The sequence below is a fragment of the Marmota marmota genome, unplaced genomic scaffold (genome assembly GCF_001458135.2).
Source record: "Marmota marmota marmota unplaced genomic scaffold, marMar, whole genome shotgun sequence".
Taxonomy (NCBI): Eukaryota; Metazoa; Chordata; class Mammalia; order Rodentia; family Sciuridae; genus Marmota; species Marmota marmota.
The window spans coordinates 38,337,430-38,357,146 of NW_026000093.1; the positions used below are offsets into that span (position 1 = coordinate 38,337,430).

The 19,717-nt window shown below is 37.9% G+C and overlaps 1 protein-coding gene across 1 annotated transcript in view; it reads right to left on the bottom strand.

Moving 5' to 3' along the window:
• Pip4p2 (phosphatidylinositol-4,5-bisphosphate 4-phosphatase 2) overlaps positions 1-13,711 on the bottom strand; it is a 53,867-nt gene extending 40,156 nt beyond the window's left edge. Inside the window, exon 1 of the mRNA XM_048782851.1 lies at positions 13,473-13,711. Within this exon, the coding sequence (XP_048638808.1) occupies positions 13,473-13,578 (106 nt within the window). The 5' untranslated portion in view covers positions 13,579-13,711. The remainder of the gene's footprint in view (positions 1-13,472) is intronic.
• Positions 13,712-19,717: the final 6,006 nt, after the last annotated feature.

The following is a 19,717-nucleotide window of genomic DNA, read 5'->3' on the forward strand; positions in this document are numbered from 1 at the left end:
AGAATTTGCAGGGAAATAGATGGCATTAGAACAGATTATGCTAAGCGAAGCTAGCCAATCCTTAAAAAACAAATGCCAAATGTCTTCCTTGATATAAAGAGAGCAACTAAGAACAGAACAGGGAGGAAGAGCATGAGGGAAAGATTAACATTAAACAGAGACGAGTGGGGGGAGAGAAAGGGAGAGAGAAGGGGAAGCATATGGAAATGGTAGGAGACCCTCAATGTTACACAAAATTACATATAAGAGGTTGGGAGGGGAAGGGGGGGGGAACAAGGGAGAGAATTAAACAACAGCAGATGAGGTAGAGAGGGAAGATGAGAGGGGAGGGGAGGGGGGATAGTAGGGGATAGGAAAGGCAGCAGAATACAACAGTCACTAATATGGCATTATGTAAAAATTGTGAATGTGTAACTGATGTGATTCTGCAATTTGTATTTGGGGTAAAAATGGGAGTTCATAACTCACTTGAATCAAATGTATGAAAGATGATATGTCATGAGCTTTGTAATGTTTTGAACAACCAATAAAAAAAAGAATTGTAATGCATTCTGCTGTTGTGTATTTAAAAAAATAAAATCAATTAAAAAAATAATTTTACGTAAGAGAATATGAGAAAGAGACCTCAGTTACGTAGAGAGAGGAGAACAACTCAATGGATTTGTAATATTTCATTTGCTTCAGTTTATGAAACAATATAATACAGTGCCAAGGTCTGATAGTCCTATATGGTAAAATATATGAATTAGTATATTATCATCTGCATTTTTCTAACTTGAAATATTTGACCCATTTTTCCAAATGACTTAACGATTATTAGATTTTAGATAAAAAATTCAAAAGCTTATTAATTTTGGAATTTTAATTATATTCACCATAAATCTGAGTAAAATCAGATACATGGGATCTAATGAGGCTGTTAGAATCAATAATTAATTTTAGGCATATAATAAGCCCTAAAAGATATTTAACAAACAAACCTTACTTACATATTTTCAGTCAATAAGTATTTTAAATTTCATTTCAAAATAGAGAGATTGCAAATACAGAAATTAAATTATTACAATGGCAGTTCTCCATTGTAGCCAGCAAGGGATTACAACCACAGAATTCACATATTTCTAAAGGGATCTGCCCCCATGCTCTGCTGGATTGTGACTGTCCTTTGCTCTCCTATTTCTCCAGCTCCCTGTAAAACAATTCCTTCCTGAGTGACTTCACCATCACCATCATGCCATCCTTTTTCTCAATCTATAACTCATTCATACAATGGATATGTGTTGGTCACCTAGATGTAGATCAGATGCAAGAGAGATGAAAGAGACAGGAATCCTATCTCCCTCCTTGTCTCTCCAGGATCGTGTGTGCAAACAAGTATTAAGCTACGTGGGAGAAATGTTGCAATCCATCGCTTTGGGAACACGTGTCTTTCAGAAACAGAGATTAGAAAATATTACACAAAAGACAAGGGCCTTGAAGAATGGGTAAGATCAAATATTGCAGTTTCCAGAATCCATTCCTGTTTGTTTATCTGTAGGGAGTAAAAAGTAAATCTCCATCTGGAAAAGACTAAAGATGGCTAATAAATGAGACTGGATATGTACGATCTTAGGGAAAAGTGTGTAGACACAGTGATAAGTTTTCTTTTTGGAAACATGATTCTTCCTCTTAAGATATTGACAGGCTGTAGAAAGGGGAGAAATCAATCACAATGAAATGCAATAGGCCCGATTTCAAGGACCTGTACAAAGATGTAGAAACATGGTCTAAAAGTGGCTTTCATTAATGTAATGTATTGCAGGTACTAATCAAGAATAAACCTACAAGGATCAGTAGTAAAATTGGACTAATGTAGAATTTATTTTTCTGATATACTGAATTTTACAAGTGATATATTTTCATGGCTTAAATCAAAATGTTTAAAAGGTATATGCTCAGAATTGTTACTCCAATGCTTGTGCCTATCTACTGTGCCCTATATCAGAGATTTCCTCTTATATTATTGTCTTAACTATCCTTCCAGTGTTTCTTTGGAAAAGTACAGGTAATAGACACATACACATATTCTAATTTCCACCTTCTATTTTACACAAAAGAGAGTGTGTCTCATACACTCTTCTTTATTTTGCCTTTTTAGTTTGCAGTATATGCTAGCAATCTTTCCATAATGGTTATAGATTTGCTTCATTTCTTTTCTGGCAGCATAGTGTTCCACTTCGCATATCCCCTGATTTTTTTGTCACTTGGCTTTTTGTCATTCTTGGTCACTCCTCCCACAGAGAAGTGAATTTGGAATATTCTTCACTTTGAGTCCAGGTGGTTTACAACTGTTTCTACCAATATGTGTGACAGAAGTGACAACGTATTTCACTCAGGTGATTAGCTCATAAAAAACCATATGGCTTCCAATTGGATCATCTTGTATTCAGACATATCTGATAGTATTAATAGTGACTCATGTCAACCTGGGGGGCTGGCAGCAAATCCAAATACTATGTTAGTTGAGCCTGAAAAAGGATTCTATATGAAGCAGAACAAGACTTCTGAATATCATAAATTTGGAAAATGCTTTTGTTACAAAATTTTAGAATAATTTTGTATTAGTTTGTAGAATCTAGACAACTTAGTAAAAAACATTGTTGATTAGGGAAATGTCCTATGATGTAAGAAGTATCTGAAAGTCCTCTCATTCTAAATCTACTTGCTATCATTTCTATGTATTGTTTTTCCTCTGGATGGTTAATCATAGCACTTTACTAATTTCTGAAACTATAAAATATCATCATGTGAAATATGTCTTCCCCTAAATTTTTCCTCTGTAGAAATCACATGTTCAGATGTTGAACAATTAAGGACTTTCTTGTAAACTATCTTGAAATCCATATTGTCAATCTACCCAGTTTAAATATCTCTATAAAATATGGGAGGAAGAAAACTTTTTGGGATAAGTGTGCTAGGAACTGAACACAGGGCCTTGTACTTTCTGGACATGCACTCTCCCTCTGAGCTACACTCCATACCTCTAGAGCAAAGCTTTTTTAGGGGGGGCCACTAGGGAGGGAAGCCAGGGCCTCACACGTGCTCAGCAAGTGCTCTTCCAATGACCTACACCCCCAGTGCTAAGAAGAAAATTTTAAAATTTATTTTTTTTAAGTTATAGATGGATACAATATTTTTATTTTGTTCATTTATTTTTATGTGGTGCTGAGAATTGAAGCCAGGACCTCACATGTGCTAGGCAAGTACTCTGCCACTGAGCCACAATCCTAGCCCCTAAATTTATTTTTATTGGTTCTTTTTAGTTACATATGACCATAAAATACATTATGACACAATTTTAAATGCATGGAGTATACTTTGTTCTAATTCGGTCCCCACTATTTCCACTTCCAATCCCCTCCTCCTACCTCCTGTTCCCTTCCCTTTACTCTACTGATCTTTCTGCTATTTATTTGTAGGTTGTTTTTTTTTAATTAGTATATTGTGGATGTACATGATGGTGAGATTCACTGTGGTATATTTATATATGTACATAAGAAAGTTAAGTCAGATTCATTCCACTAACTTTCCCTATATCATATCCCCACCCTTTTTTTCATTCCCTTTTTCTACACCTCTGATCTTCTATTTTTTACACCCTACCGCAGCCTTATTTTGGATTAGCTTCTGCATATCAGAGAAAAAATTTGACCTTTGTTTTTTAGGGGACTGGTTTATATCACTTAGCATGATAGTCTCCAGCTCCAACTATTTATCAGCAAATTCCATAAAGTCATTCTTTTTTACAGCTTAGTAATACTCCATTGTGTGTATATATCGCATTTTCTTTATCCATTCATCTGTTGAGGGGCACCTAGGTGGGTCCCATAGCTTAGCTGTTCAAAATTGTGCTGCTATAAATATTGATATGGCTGCAATATTGTAGTAGGCTGATTTTTAAATCCTTTGGACATATACTGAGGAGTAGGATGGCTGGGTCATATGGTGGTTTCATTACTAGTTTTTTTGAGGAATCTCCATACTATTTTAAGAAGAAAATTTTTGACATTGCCTTTAGAAATTATGTTTTGAATGAAATGCCCTAACCAGTCATGTAGCTAATGTAAATACATTCTACAGAAGAATAAAACACTGCATGCTTACTGGACTCTTAATTCCTAAAAAAAATTATGTAACACTCTCTAATGTTCCATATACTATCTTTATAATTTCCAAAAACATACTGGAAGAAATAGGAATTTTCGTGAAAAGGGGGCATTGGAAGTAAAGTAAGACAGGATGATAAGTATCTACATTTTAAAGTTATACAGGTTGAGCCCTGATCCAAAAATCTGAAATCTGAAATGTGCTGAAATCCAAAACATTTTGAGTGCTGACATGACTTTTGTAGTATTTTGGATTTTGGATCTTTAGACTAGGGATGTTCAACCAGTAAAAAGTCTATGCAAATATTCCAAAATCTGAAGTGACTCTGGTTCTGAGCATTTCATATAAGAAATACTCAAACAATAGATTAGTTTTGTAGGTGTATGCAGATTTCTTACAAAAAAACAATGGTGTCATAAAATATAAAAACCAAAAGAAACATAATATAACATTGTGGGAAACTATTCCTCTAGAATATAAAATAACATTCCAAAGTAGTAATTACAGGTAGTAATTAGAAAAGATTTAAAAAAAAAAAAAAGTCTTAGATCTTCCAGGCCAAACAATACTTGATAGTAGATTTTCTCTGACTATGAAGAGATTTAGTTGCACAATGTGTGATAAACTCACCTGAAGTCCAGGAAAAGGAGCCATGCTTTTCACTTCTTTTTCACATTTTTTTGTTTATTCTTACAGAAAAAAAAAAAGAAAAAGAAAAACACACTTTACAACAGCAACTGGAGGAAAGAAAAATGCAAAATAAACACAAACTCCTTTGCATCCCCCCTAAAAACCAAACACAAACCAACAAAAAAACCTCTCAAAAGAACAGAGGGTAGGGCTGAGTGTGTGTAGTTCAGTGGTAGAGCACTCAGTTAGCATGAATGAGGCCCTGGGTTCCAGCACCACAAAGAAAGAAAGGGAGGTAGGAAGGAAAGAGGAAAAGATGGAGGGTGCAGCTCATCTGCAGAGGGCTTTCTTTACTTTCCTTGCACACACGAGACCATGAGTTTGGTACCCAGCAGGGCCAAAAGACCCCCCAAAACAAAATAAAACATCAAGAGGAATGTATTTGCTTTCAAGAGCTATTAAAGAAATGTCATTCCTTATTTATTCTAAACCTCTCAGTCATTATAAAATGACTGGCTTATTTGGCACAAAACCCAAAGCAGCTGAGCACAAAGCCTCATCCAGAATTGTCTCCTTTTCCCCGAAATGGAAAGATTAGGGTTACTATTTGGATCAATTCCCAGACAGTTACTTATCGCTCTCAGGGATAGTTATGAACATCTATCCTGCTACCTCTTTTCTCCAACATCTGTATCTATCTGGTAAATCCTGCAAAATTTTAGCAGAATGCTCTACCCTAAAATTTTGACATTCCTGGAAAGAGTTTGCATAGTCTTTGGAAATAAGCATGAAATTGACAGCATTGTCACATACCAAAGGAAAATGTTACCATACATTGAAAATATATTTGACCCTCCTACGCCAATGTTTCCTCAGCCTTCAGTCTTGTACATCTAACTGCCTATTTGACATCTCCTCTGGAATGATGCCTGAAGATTTTTCAAACTCAATACATGTAAAATAGCTTTGATTTCTACTGTCCATCTCCCCCTCCTCCACACAGGTACCTCCTGTTTGTCTACCTCAGACAAAAGCACAACCTTGTACATAGATACTTAGGTCATTGTTGGAAACTTGTAACTCCTTTCTTTCCATTGTGTCGAGCCATCAGCAAGTCCTGATGTTCTGTTTAAAAACATCCTGAACCCACCCATATCTCAGCGCTTCCATCACCTCTTTCCTGGTTCAGACCACCACCACCTCCTGCCCATTCAACTCTGAAGGCCTCCTGATTAGCCTCATGTCTTATGAGTTAGTATCTTCTCATCTTCACCCCAGTAATTCATTCCCCATACACCTACCAGGTTGATCTTCTTAAAAACATCATTCTTTGCTCCAAACCCTCCGTGATTCCCTATTATCTTTGTCCCCCTTGCTGATGGTGGCCTACAAAGTTCATCTAGTCTCCCCTAGTCTGCATCTCTGATCTCTTCTACCACAGTTCCCCTCAGTCCCATTAACCCATTGTCTTCCTTGTTTTTAAAACAATGCTTGCAGTCCCCACTGCCTTGAACACTCTTCCCCTAGATCTTTCAGTGGCTGATTCTGGCTCATTTTTCAGGCCTTTGAGCAAATGCTATCTCTGAGATGTCTTTCCTGAACAACTATTTGAAACACTCCTATTTTACACAGTTAGTTTGTATCCTTGATCCTGTTTTATTCTCTTCACTCTGAAATTATAAGGCTTACTGTATGTATCTCTCACTGAAATGGAAGCTCCCAAGAATCCGGCATAGTATAATAGGCACTCAAATATTTGAAAGGAAAGCAGAATGAATAAAACAATTCTTGATTAATGTTTTAATGATGTTGGATAAAGGCAGAAGGAAACAAGGCCACTATAAAGCAGAATGAAAGAATCCTGGAGCCTGAAGCCCACAGAACAATGGAAAAGAAATCTAATAGAAAATGGGCCTGGCTGGGCACAGTGGCACACGCCTGTAACCCCAGCAGCTCGGGAGGCTGAGACAGGAGAATTCAGGGTTCAAAGTCAGCCTTAGCAACTTAGCAAGGCACTAAGCAACTCAGTGAGATCCTGTCTCTAAATAAAATACAAAAAAGGGCTGGGGATGTGGCTCAGTGGTTGAATGCCTCTGAGTTCAATCCCCGGTACACAAAAAAGAAAGAAAGAAAATGGGCCTGTCACCATATTGGAAAGATGGAAGCAAATATACTTCATCAATGTTTGGGCTCTGTTTTCCCTTCAAGAAGCTGTAGCCTCATGAAAGAAATTTTGTTTTAAGAGCCAGTTTGAAAAAAATTCCTTTAAATTGAGCACTAGCATTAGCTTAGCACAAAATTAAGCTTCTCATATGTAGCAAGACCCTGATTGCTCAGAATTATAGCTAGTACACAACACCCCATTGGGGCCTTAAAGGAGCTTCAGGAAGCAGCTCTCAGATATTTTGCATCTCTCTTGCTCATTGTGACAACATGCCTTCAAGAGGGTCTCAGAATCTTTGGCAAACAGTGTGAAAATTTAATCTATCCTCACAGTGTGCTGTCTGTATGGTATAGATCCTTGGGTCTATATCATCTCTTCTTAACAATTCACAGCCAATCTTAAATTCTTCCAATTTATCATAAGACTCCAATATATATTCAAGGACTCTAAATCATAAAAGTCTAGAGTAACGTAGAATGTAATTCTAAGTGAACTAAGACTTTACAACCACTTAGGTTTCTCTAGGTATGGAATGTAAGAGGGTCACCAAACATATATCTCATTTATTACAGCATTTCTAAGAAAGCACAAAGTACAGATTAAATAACTTATCTTTCAAACCAGTAAAATTTATTTTATTTTTGAAATCACTGAAGGCATTTCCTTAAGTGACTTCAAATTTATACTTTCAAAAAAGTGAAATAAAGATGAAAAAGATATGGCAGTGCCTTCTAAAACACAATTATGCTTCATAGAAATCCTAAATACAATGGAATAGTAAACTTTTCTTAGTTGATGTTAAACCGCCTTAAGGTAATTTTGCACGTAAAGCAAAAGTATATTACAATATTAACATTATGTGCAAATGAATAATTCTTCATTTTTAAAAAGGGGCTTCAATATAAACATTTATAAACAACTCTTACTAAGGTAACTAATGACCTCCATTGACACAAAGTTTGAAAGGCATGTTTTGTCTTTATCTTCTTTGTTGTTTTTTTGCAGCTTTTGAAATGTTTGATTTCTTCTTTTTTGAAATATTTTCCTTCCCTTGATTCTGTGATGTTATTGTCTCCTAATTTTCATCCCATCTGGCACCTAGGTTCCTGTTCCTCTATCTAGTCATTAAACATGGTGGTTCTTCAAAGCTTTGCTGAGGCTCTCTGCTACTCTTACTTTATCCCTTCCTCTGTAGATGATCTTGCATGAACCTCCCAAACTTTTTCACACTATGGTACACAGAGAAAATGACAACATTTGTATGGCTACTAAGACCTGGAGGCCACTGGCCTGAAGGTTTTAATCAACATCTTAGCACATGTATGCTGCACTGCAGGACATTCCATGCACACTGGTGAAACCCTGGGAGGCTCTAAACCAATATCCATATATTTGGCAAATAATATGCACCAATATGCAAATAATGCACATTTGTATTTTCAGTCCAGGCCTTGTTTCTTTGTACTGAATCTGTAGATCCAACAGCCACATCTCTTTTTGAATATTTGAAAACATTGAAAATATATCCATGTCTAAAACTAAGGGGGCTGGGGAGGTGGCTCAAGCGGTAGCATGCTCACCTGGCATGCATGCGGCCCAGGTTCAATCCTCAGCACCACATACAAAGATGTTGTGTCCGCCGAAAACTAAAAAATAAATATTAAAAAAATTCTCTCTCTCTCTCTCTCTCTCTAAAAAAAAAAAAAAAAAAGAATTTAAAACTAAGCTCATAATGTACTCTACAAAACTTGTTCTCCTTTTGATGATCTCTGTCTTAGTGCAGGTAATCATGCCACAGTCTCCTGTATCAGAATTCTAGGAAATATCCTTGCCACCTCCTTCTTACTCTCATGTCAAGTTCATCATGAAGCCCCTTTCAGTCTACTTTCTTAACATCTTCCCTCGGTTCTCCATTTTTTCTCACCAACTGAGTCCAAACAACCATCATAATTCACTAAATTTGCCTGAATTACTACGTCAGCCAAAGAAGACATCCATCCTCATCTAGTGAAACCTGGAATTCATTATCTAATCTACAAAGCGATTTTTAAAAAGCATAAAAATCTAATCTAATCATCTCTTTGAAAGGAAAATCCCTTAGCACAACCAACAATGGACTGACTTGGATTCTTTATTCTGGTCATCTGTTCCTACAGAATGAATCACCCAAAATCTTAATGGCTTAAAAAAAAATTTAATATTAGCACTCATTGTTCTATGGGTTGTTCAGTCTCAGTTGGATAATTATTACCGATAGCCTCTTATGCAGTTGCAGTAAGAATCTGGCTAGTGCTGGAGTCATTTGAAGGTTCAACTGAGCTAGCATGCAAGATGGCACCTTCACCGACACATCCTGAAAGTTGGTTTGGCATCTTTCTCTCCGTGTGGCCTCTCCACATGGCTGGTTTTAGATTCTTCAAAGCATGAGAGGTTCAGGATATTTCATTTCTCACATGACAAGTTACTTTTTTCCAGAGTGCACTTCTCAAGAGAGACCAAGGCACAAGCTGTAAGACCTCTTTTGACTGAACCTCCTATGTCATTCCACACACCTTCTACTTTATTCTACAGCTCACAATCAAGTCATGGATTTAATCCACATTCAAGGGGAGAAACCGCAAAAGGGTATGAATATCTGAAAGCATAGTTCTTTGGAGGAGAACGAGAGTCTCTGTAGAATATCAACAGTACCTTTCTCTCAAATCCCGTTCCACAGCACATTCCCTATGTGTCTTGCACCTGAGCCAATGGGACTTCCTTCAGCCCTGTACCTGCCACACTTCATCCTGCCAAGGTTTTGCCCATTCTGCTTTCTTTGCCTAGAATGTTCATCCAAAGTCCCTTTTTCCAAGTTAATTCTTGCTTAAGTGTCAGATCTCAATCAAACTTCAGGAAAGCCTTCCCTGACTCCCTAACTAGGTTAGATTATAAAATATACCTTCAAGGTATTGAACAAATTTCCAGCATGGTCCTCATTTTGCATTGATTTGGGAATTATGGAATTTATTTCTGAATACCCCTCACTGCACTTTCGCCACTAACACAGAGATTGGCTAGTGCTCAACTATTTATTTGTGGAATGAATAAAAAAAAGAGACTAAGCCAACCAAACTATCTTCCTCTGTGTTACAAATTACTTTTTTCCTTATGAATTATAGTGAAGTATATAATCACATTTCCATATTCGGTACTGTGCATAGATTAGATTAGACAACCCCAAATATAAAACATTGTTTACAAAGGAAATCTTATAAATGCAAAGGTCGTTTATTTTTTGCCAGATCTTGCCTATAATATTATGTAGATGTATAAAGGAATCAACTAATATACCCAAATGTTGCACAAATTTGTAGTGTTTTTTCTAATCTTCTTTCAAATGAGCATAAATCTGTCCTTGATTTTAATTTATAAACCTGAGCAAACGCAGGTAGATGTACTGATTTAGTCAGCTTCTTCACTGCTGTGACTAGAGGACATGACCAGCACAATTGTAGAGGAGGAAAGTTTTATTTTAGGGCTCATGGTTTCAGAGGTCTTAGTCCATGAAAGGCTGGCTCCATTCCTCAGGGCTTCAGGTGAGGCTGAACATCATGGCCGAGTGTGTAGTGGAGGGAAGCAGCTTACACCATGGTGATGAAGAAGCAGAGAGTCTCCACTCTCAAGATACAAAATGTAAACCCCAAAGCCTCGTCCCCAAAAAAACCACTTCCTCCAGCCACACCCACCTACCTTCAGTTAGTTACCACTCAGTTAATCTCATCAGGGATTAATTCACTGTTTAGGTTAAGACTCTCTCAACCCATTCATTTCTCCTCTGAACCGTCTTGTATTGCCTCACACATGAGCTTTTGGGGGACACCACAACTAAACCATAACACGTACAAAAGAGAACACTATAATCAGGAGAAGGGTGATTCCCTACTGCATGGAGAAATCCAGTGTTGATGGTGGAGACTACTAGAAGCATTCCACTTAGAAACCCACCAAACACCACACATGTTGATTCTTCTTGGATTAAAACCTGATGCACAAAGCTAACTGTCCTCACTACAGTATTAATAATTTGTCTAGAAAAAAAGCACTAAGCAATTTTCAACTAAAAATGGAGTACTTCATCTTGAGGGTGGGAACTAATATTCATGTATCTTAGAGGATGACCCAAAGAGCAATGAGTTGGATTGGAGAAAATGTTGACTAGTTGTGGCTCTCAACTTATTTTTTTAATACAAGTTTTAGTAATTATAAATGTTATTATAAATTAAAATTTGTTATCAAAAGGTACATTCTATTTCTGGTTTTTTGAATTTCAACTCTGAACTCTAATTGTTTTCAACTATTAACTTCTGGTCTAGGGACAGAATTAGAATTTTTTGTAGAATTGGAATTAATTCAGTCATGCATTTCTTATCTTTTCTCCCCCACTACAATATAAGCTCCATGAGATACATGGTTGGTCAGTCTTATTCACCTAGAGCATTGTGCTGCTCAATAAATTATTGAATGAATGGATGGCAGCAGTCTTCAATAATTAGATTTTGTGTATTACTCAGAACATTTATGAAGAACTTATTTGTTATTCATTGAGAAAAGATATTATGTCAAAAACGGAGACAAAATGGCTTTACTTCTCATTTATGCTTCTGGTTTTATAGCTTTATGTCATATGAAGATAGTGAATCTAATTATCTAACCTCATTCACCAAGTAAGGAAAAAATTTATTCTATAGAATACACTTTTTTCTAAACCATTGTATTTCTCTGGTTGTTAGAACAAAATTACTTTTTCTCAGTAGCTGAAAATGGAACTTTTATTTTCTGTGTACTCTGAGGAGTTTGATCGTGTTAAAAAAAAATCTATGAAAAATAATATTAAAGTCAACATGCAGGTCCATGAAAGTTACTGTTTTGTTTTAAATAATGTCACCACTAGTTGATTTTAAGTACAAAAACATGCATCTGAGAAAATACATAAAAATAGGTTCCAGATCAATTACTTAAATCCAAACTTATTGTCAAATATTTTTGTCTTAAAAGATTGACTTAAGTCAAAACAGTCATAAAGAAATTAACAAATAAGGACAGAGGTGGGGGGCTGGGGTTTAGCTCAGTGACACAGCACTTGCCTAGCTTACAAGAAGCCCTGGATTCAATCCTAAGCACCACAAAAAGAAATTAATGAATAACAATTTATTTAACAGGAAAATATTAAAATCAAATTGACCTACTCATGAAATCCCCCTACCTGGTGTCCTCTGCTACAAGTTTAATTAATGCTGACCAACAGACATGACTTGGGAGTTTTTCACAGAGAAGTTTCTGTTCCATTTCGCACCTTACCTCTCAAGCCATCAATCACACTGAATTATTCATAGCTAAACATCTTTTCCTTTGTCTTGCTTCTTGTTAAGTGTGGATTAAGAGCCAGAGAGTTGATTTTCAAGTTTTAATGTGTGAGATGGAAATTTTAAGTTCAACCTGCTCTATATCTGCTCCAATTTCAGACTTGAACATAGAAAAGTTGTGTTACAAGAAACATGACCTGCCTGTATTTTCAAAAGCATTACCTTTGCCTCCTTGGGTTTTTAAACTTTGCTCACATTCAGCAAAAATAGAGGATGCTCTTAAGTTACATTTGCAAGTGCCATATTTGATGATCTTCTCAAGCCCTGCCTTCCATTCTCTATAACTCTGGACTCCACCTTATTTCTCCTATAGTAATCATCCAAAAGGATTAGAACAAAGACAGATCTTTACATAAATTGAATATTTGGAAAACAGATCCTCCTTTCTTCAGACCTCATTTGATGAAATCATTTTTTATTTTATAGTGAGAAGAAAATGGAAATATAGGCAATATTAACTTGGGTTACTTTTTAAAAGTTAATTTCAGCCTCACCCAAATATGCATTAAAAATATCCCATCTTCCCTTCTATCAGAAGTAAGCTTCTTTCTTCTTATTCACAATTAAAGCTAACACATACTCCCTACAAGCAGGAGTAATACTGAAGGGCAGGAATTTCGGACATGTTAGGAATATTGATTAATTATATGCATTTTGGTAGGGCAATTTCCTGAGTGAACAAAGTGCTAGTGGGGTGAATATAAGAGATGCATATTTTTCAACCTGAAGTCCCTTCAAGGACAGATGCCAAGGTGAGCAGTACTCCCCGGTTTCTCAGCAACCTGAAAGGATTTGTGAATGATTGTGAAAGATTTGCACCACCTAGCCGCTGCACTTAGGGGCTGTTCTGAAAACAGCAACGCACAGCTTGGGAAATGCATGTCACATCCTGTACCCCTGGGTAAGAAGTGGTGAAATGCACACACACTTCACCACCAGCAGCAGCAGCAGCAGCAGAAAAACCCTGCGGCGAAGCTATCTGACGGGCAGACACTGCTTGGGAGGCATGGTCAGCATCCTCCTCCCCAGCCCCAGTGACAGGCTAGCCTCCACCTCTAAGCTAGAGTTCCCAGGTCTTTCTATATTCTAGGCTTTTCCTTGCCACGCAGAAAGGTCTACGCTGGCCTTACCTCTGGGGCTGCTTTCTTGCAAGTACGGCGGGGCGGTGGGAGTGACATTTCCCGAATGGGATGCTGACAGCAAAGGCGAGCGTTCGTCCACCCCATCCGCAGCCATGACTGCAGCAGCTGCGGGGCTGGAGGCAGGCTGAGCCCGGGTTGCGGCTTCGATGGAGGTGGCGGCTAGCTCTGCAGCCGCTGCTGCCGCCTCCGGGAGGGCCCGGGATGTGTCACAAGGCAGGAGGCGGGGGGTAGGGGAGGGTGGCGGGACGGAGAGGCGGGGGCAAGGGAAGNTTCTCCAGGGAAAAGGTGGATAAAGAGCAGCCTGAAAGGGGCTAAGAGAAAAGGCCTATGACTTGATTACAGGAAAACTAGAGCAAACACAGATATCAAGTTTAGCTTCTCTAGGGAGGAGGAGGGGAAGAAGTGGAGGGTCTGAAGCTCAGCCAGCCTGGGAAGAAGGAACAAATTAGAACTGATTGGGAAAAGCGGGGAAGGGAAGGGGCCAAGAAACCAGGGGGAGGGTACATGGGATTTGGGGATGACAAGTCTTTTTCTCCAGGGAAAAGGTGGATAAAGAGCAGCCTGAAAGGGGCTAAGAGAAAAGGCCTATGACTTGATTACAGGAAAACTAGAGCAAACACAGATATCAAGTTTAGCTTCTCTAGGGAGGAGGAGGAACTGACTCTGCTGTCCAACTTTGCAGCAATTATATAAAGCTTATTGTTAAGGTTATCAATTCCTTCTTAAGGGGTTCTTCCTTTGTTAGGAGATGATTGTTTCACATGTGTTGTCTAAGAGAAAGCCAATTTTGGTGAGTGTTGGCATTTCCTACTTCCTTTGGCGATTGTTTCTAATAAGGAGTGTTGGCATTACCCATTTGGCACTCTAACTGTACCTTACTGAAGCTATGCATATGTATTGCTTTTTCACAAATTTCATCTTGCAAAATAGGTTGCCATTTTAGTTTTGGTTTTGTACTATATTATTCCTGACATGTGTACAATAACCAGATTTGTGCAAGTAAAAGCAGTTTTTTAAAGAGAGTGAGATTTTTTTAAAATGTGTTTTTAGTTGTCAATGAACCTTTTATTTATTTATATGCAGTGTCCAGAATCAAACCCAGTGCCTCACACATGCTAGGCAAGCGCTCCACTACTGAGCTACAACTTCAGCCACTAAAGATAGTGTTTTGAAATAATCTTTTGCTCATAAAAAAAAGTTTTTTTTAAAAAAAGCTAGTCATACTTCTTGCCTTGTTTACTATTTTTTTTTCCTTTCGTTATCCCTCCCCTAACCCTCCAGCCTTTTGGTGGTTTATCATATTATTCTAAAATGGTTTACATAAATACAAAAACAAGACAAAACTTTGGACATGCCAAATAAAAATGTAATAGAAAAATAGTCCTGCAATGATGCTTTTAAGTCACTCAAGAAATATTTATTACTTGCTTACTGGGTCTACACCGATATCTGGGCCATGATCTCATACCTGAACAGTTACCACACTTGAAAATAAAAAATGAGGCTGGTGGTCCCAGCTATAGATCTCAGTTGGCATGAGGAAAAACAGACTTGAGACATTTGAAACTACTTCTCCTATTACATTAAAAAGGGTCCTCATTTTACTCTCTGAAGACATACTCTTTATTCCAGAAAATGCATTTAGACACCAGCTGGAAATCCTATGGGAAAATTAAAGAATGGTGTTTTCTCTTATGCAGCATATTTTGTGGGTAAATAGCATGAAGATACAAGGATCCCCATGTGATGCAGCTCAAGGGCATGTATAGGTCTCTGAAACCTGGAGAGTGAAGAAGCAGATGTAGCACTCCCTGCAGTCATGCCTATAATTTACAACACAAACAGCAACATTTCTGCAGTTATAGACTAGAGGCTATTGAGTTAAATTATAAGAAGCATCAACAGAATCCTTGATTCTAGTGTTTGGTTTGGATGAGTGTCCCCAAAGATCTGTATGTAAAAGTTTGGTCCCTAGAGTAGCATTGGGAGTTGGGCCTTTATGAGAAATCTTTAGGTCACTGGGGACATAACCTTGAAAGGGAATGTGGAATTCTAGTCTCTCACTCTCTCTCTATGCGTCTTGGATCCTGATGCGACCATTTGCTCCAACATGTGCTCCTGCCATTGCCACCTGTGGCCTTCATCAAAAGCTAAACTTCTCTTTATAAGTTAATTGCCTCAGATACTTGGCTATCATGATGTGAAGGTGACTAATACAGTCTAGTAGTCTATCATGTCACTCATTATACTCCACTGTAATAGATTATTTCTCTTTGTATTACCACTCTAATCTTCACCTCCAAAAAACTATGAGGTCAAAAACTACAGTATGTAGCATAATACTAGAGCACATTATTGCCAAATAAACAAACAAATGAGTGACTGAACAAATCCCACACAGCCCCAGAATCTTATTAAAATTCCTTGGCATGAAAACTTTTAAGATCGTTTCAAGGAGAGTTTGTTTTTTTTTTAAGAGAAGGAATCTCATGTTGTTCTGGCTGGCACCCTGAGCTCTTGGGCTCAAGGGATCATCCTGCCTCAGCTTCAGGTGCACACCACCGTGCCCACTTCATTTCATGCCTTTTTGATGAAGAAGACAGTGTTGCCATTTGACTCACAATATTTTTATTGTTTTATGTTTTGTTGTTCTACAACTAAGTTTCTTTTTCCCAGGTAATGATCTGTATAATTTTTCCCCCTTCTTTCTCTAGCTTCTCTATCCATAATAGAACTCATTTCAGGCTAATAGCTGTTATTCTGACACTATAAAATGTAGTGGGTATGCTAAGGTCATATTTTCAGTAATGGCAGGTTTCACAAAAAAGTAAAAAAAAAAAATTAAATTCATTCTAATTTAAATACTATGATTCTAGTTTAAAACATAATATTGTGGTTTATGGTTACTCAATATATAATAGATATGAGAAAGCAACTAATGGTGGAAAATGTGATACAAGTGATGTTGATTGAGAACTAGGACCTAGACACCAAGGGGTTCCTTGTCTTCCACCATCATCCACATTTGGGTCACATTTGAGGCATTTCAGTTCTTAGATGTCCTTTTGTCTATTTAAGGAAGTCTCCAAGTCATTGCCCTGAATTTCTCATGTAATGCCAGATTCGTGGGACCCCAATAGACCTCTAGGAGTTGAATCCGATGCAATCACACAAGAGTCTTTATTGCAAGCTCGAGCCTGGACTCACAACTGTTCCTGATGCAGCAGTCCCAGGGAGTGAGTCCCTGTCCTTTGTTCAGTGAAATTTTATAGGTTTTGGGGAATACTCTATGTATCACAACATCACACAGCAAATCATTCCATACCGCAGGAAAATCAAACAACAACTCTTAACATTGATTAGCACATTCACTGGCGGGAACAAGTTAGTACAAGAGGATTCATTTGAACTGAGTGGTTTAAGCCATGAGGGGTGTACGTGCTAAACTACATGGTTTCCCAACATGTTATCAACCACCATAAACTACTGGGGGGTCATCTGGCATCCCAGGTATTTTCCCTGTCTCATGTTGATTGGTAGTTCCTAGGGGGTTGCTGTGGGTCCTCAACTAGCCTGAGTCAGAGACACCTGGCCTGCAGATCTCTCCTGTTATTTACAGACAAACAACTCAGTTGGGTGGCTATCTACCTAGAAAGGCTCTGTGGGTTTTTCCTAGGACAAGGGTCATGCCCCTTTCCTTAGGACAGGTCTTGAGGTAAAAGCTGCTGTTATTTATTTATTTTTAAAAATGGAGTCACATCAGTTTCTCACTCAGAGTCTTCAGGAGGGGGTTACATCCATCCTTAGGATGGATTTCAGGCTGGCACCCTGAGCTCTTGGGCTCAAGGGATCATCCTACCTCAGCTTCAGGTGCACACCACCATGCCCAGTTCATTTCATGCCTTTTTGATGAAGAAGACAGCTAGGGGGTTGCCATGGGTCCTCACCTAGCCTAACTGAGTCAGGACACCTGGCACCTCAGATCTCTCCTGTTATTTACAATTTAAATAAATTTTATTTATTTAAAATTTGAATTTTATCCTAAGCCTTTTCTTACATTGAGAATCTGTTACTACATGAAAGACCTCTGGGATCCTCTATGTTTTCTCTAAATTAAGCTTTCTAAAATCGAAAGCTCCTTTAGTTCACCTCTGTGGCAGGCAAAATAATGCCTCCCCAAAGATGTCTACAATCTAATCCCAGAACTTGTGTGAAATTTTGCTTTGCATAGCAAAGGGATTTTGCAGATATGATTATAGTGTTCAGACCTGCAGATGAAGAATTTATCCTGGATGATCTACATAGACCAAACCTAATCAGGTACATTTTTAAAAGCTGAGAACCCGTCCCCAGCTGTGGTCATACAGATTCACAGAAGGAGAGATTTGAAGTGTAAGAGCGCGGGGGGCGGGGGATCTAAACTTGCTATTTCAGGCGTGGAAGATGGGGGAAGTAGACCAATGAATATTAGGTGACCTCTACAAGCTGGAAATGACCTTAAGCTGATAGCAGCAAGAACATGTGAGTTTCCGTCCACAACAAAAAAGAATTCTATTCTGCAAACAATCTGAATGAGCAAGAAAGCAGACCTTCCCCTAGAGCCCTGCTAACACGTTGATCTTACCCAGTAAAAGCCATATTTGACTTCTAATGTACAGTACTATAATAAATTTGCATTGTTTAAGCTGCTAAAATGTAGTGATTTTTAATGGCATCAATAGAAGATGCAACCTTTCTCTTACAATACCTTATTAAACACAGCTAGAAGAAGCAACTTATCACTTTTTATAAAATTCTCCATGGAAATTAATTTATTAAAATCAACAAGTTCATCATTACATTTTCTAACACAGGCAACAGTTAACTGAACTGCCTGTTTTTCTCCTGGCTCTTCTTATGTCACTATCTCCTCTCCTTGCCTTCCAGCACTGGCCTGATAGCTGTCCATAAAGACAGTGCCATATATTTTAGGTTTTTTAAAGCAATACCAATTTCTGTTACATTTATCTATTAGTTTGTCCTTTTAGTACTAATTTCTGTTGAAGTTATCTGTTGCTTGTTACGTTTAGTACCATATTCTGTTTATACATTGCTTTGTAAGAATCCATTACCCTAATTCTTAGTGGATTAAAATAACAATGACTTTCTATTCACAATTATGAGGGCTGACCAGGTTGTTTTTTGCCAAGTCTCCCCTGCACAGATTTACTTACACAGACTGTTCAGTCTGTAGATCAGCTGGGCTCTGGGCTCAGCTGAGAAGCCTACTTGGCTGAACCTCTCTCTTCAAATGCATTTTCATCCTGGGCTTCTTCATTGCATGGTAGTCTCAGGATAGGGTTCCTGGAGTGCAAAGACAGATGCTGCAGACCTCATAATTCCAAAGTTTGGACTATGCACAAGGTTACATTTAAGTCACAGGTCCAGACCATATTCAAGCAGCAGAAAGATTCAGTCTCTTGATGGAAGTTGTGATGATGCCACATGTAGAGGGGTATAGTACAGAGAGGTATGATTCATCAGTGAACTATCATAGACCCAAATGACATTTCATGTTAAGAAAGCATATAGAAAGATAAAGGGGCATTATTTATGGGACACCATGGTTTTGGGAAGAAGTTTCATATAAACTTCTAAAGTCCCTCTGAGAAGTGTATGCTTAGGAATATCTGTGCAATGTAAAGTATATGTTATTATAAAGGTTATATCTGCTTCCCTCAGTGAATATCAAAATGTAGCTTCTGGGGCTGGGATTGTGGCTCAGTGGTAGAGTACCTGCCTAGCATATGTGAGGCACTCAGCACCGCATGTAAATAAATAAGGTGAAGGTCCATCAACAACTAAAAAAAATGCTTTTTAAAAAATGCAGCTTCTACTTTGTAATCCTGACTTTTCTTTTCCTTATGTGAGGGAGGGTATTTAGTCTTGGTAAAGTCTAAATATAAATTTATATTTGAATCTACTACCTCTGAGAGTAGATAATACACCTCCCTCTTGGGGTGTTTATGGCCATATAAGGTAATATATGGAATGTACCATCAGTGCTTAGCACACAGATTTTTCTATCTAAAGTAAAACCAGGGGATAAGCATCACTAAACTAAAGTAGAACACAGTGAACTTGAGTATGTTCATATTTTTAGCTTACTAATGTATTTATACCTACACTATAACTATATGGTGGATCTCAGTGGGTAGGCTTCAGGGTTATTGCAAAAACTAATTTTTCATACA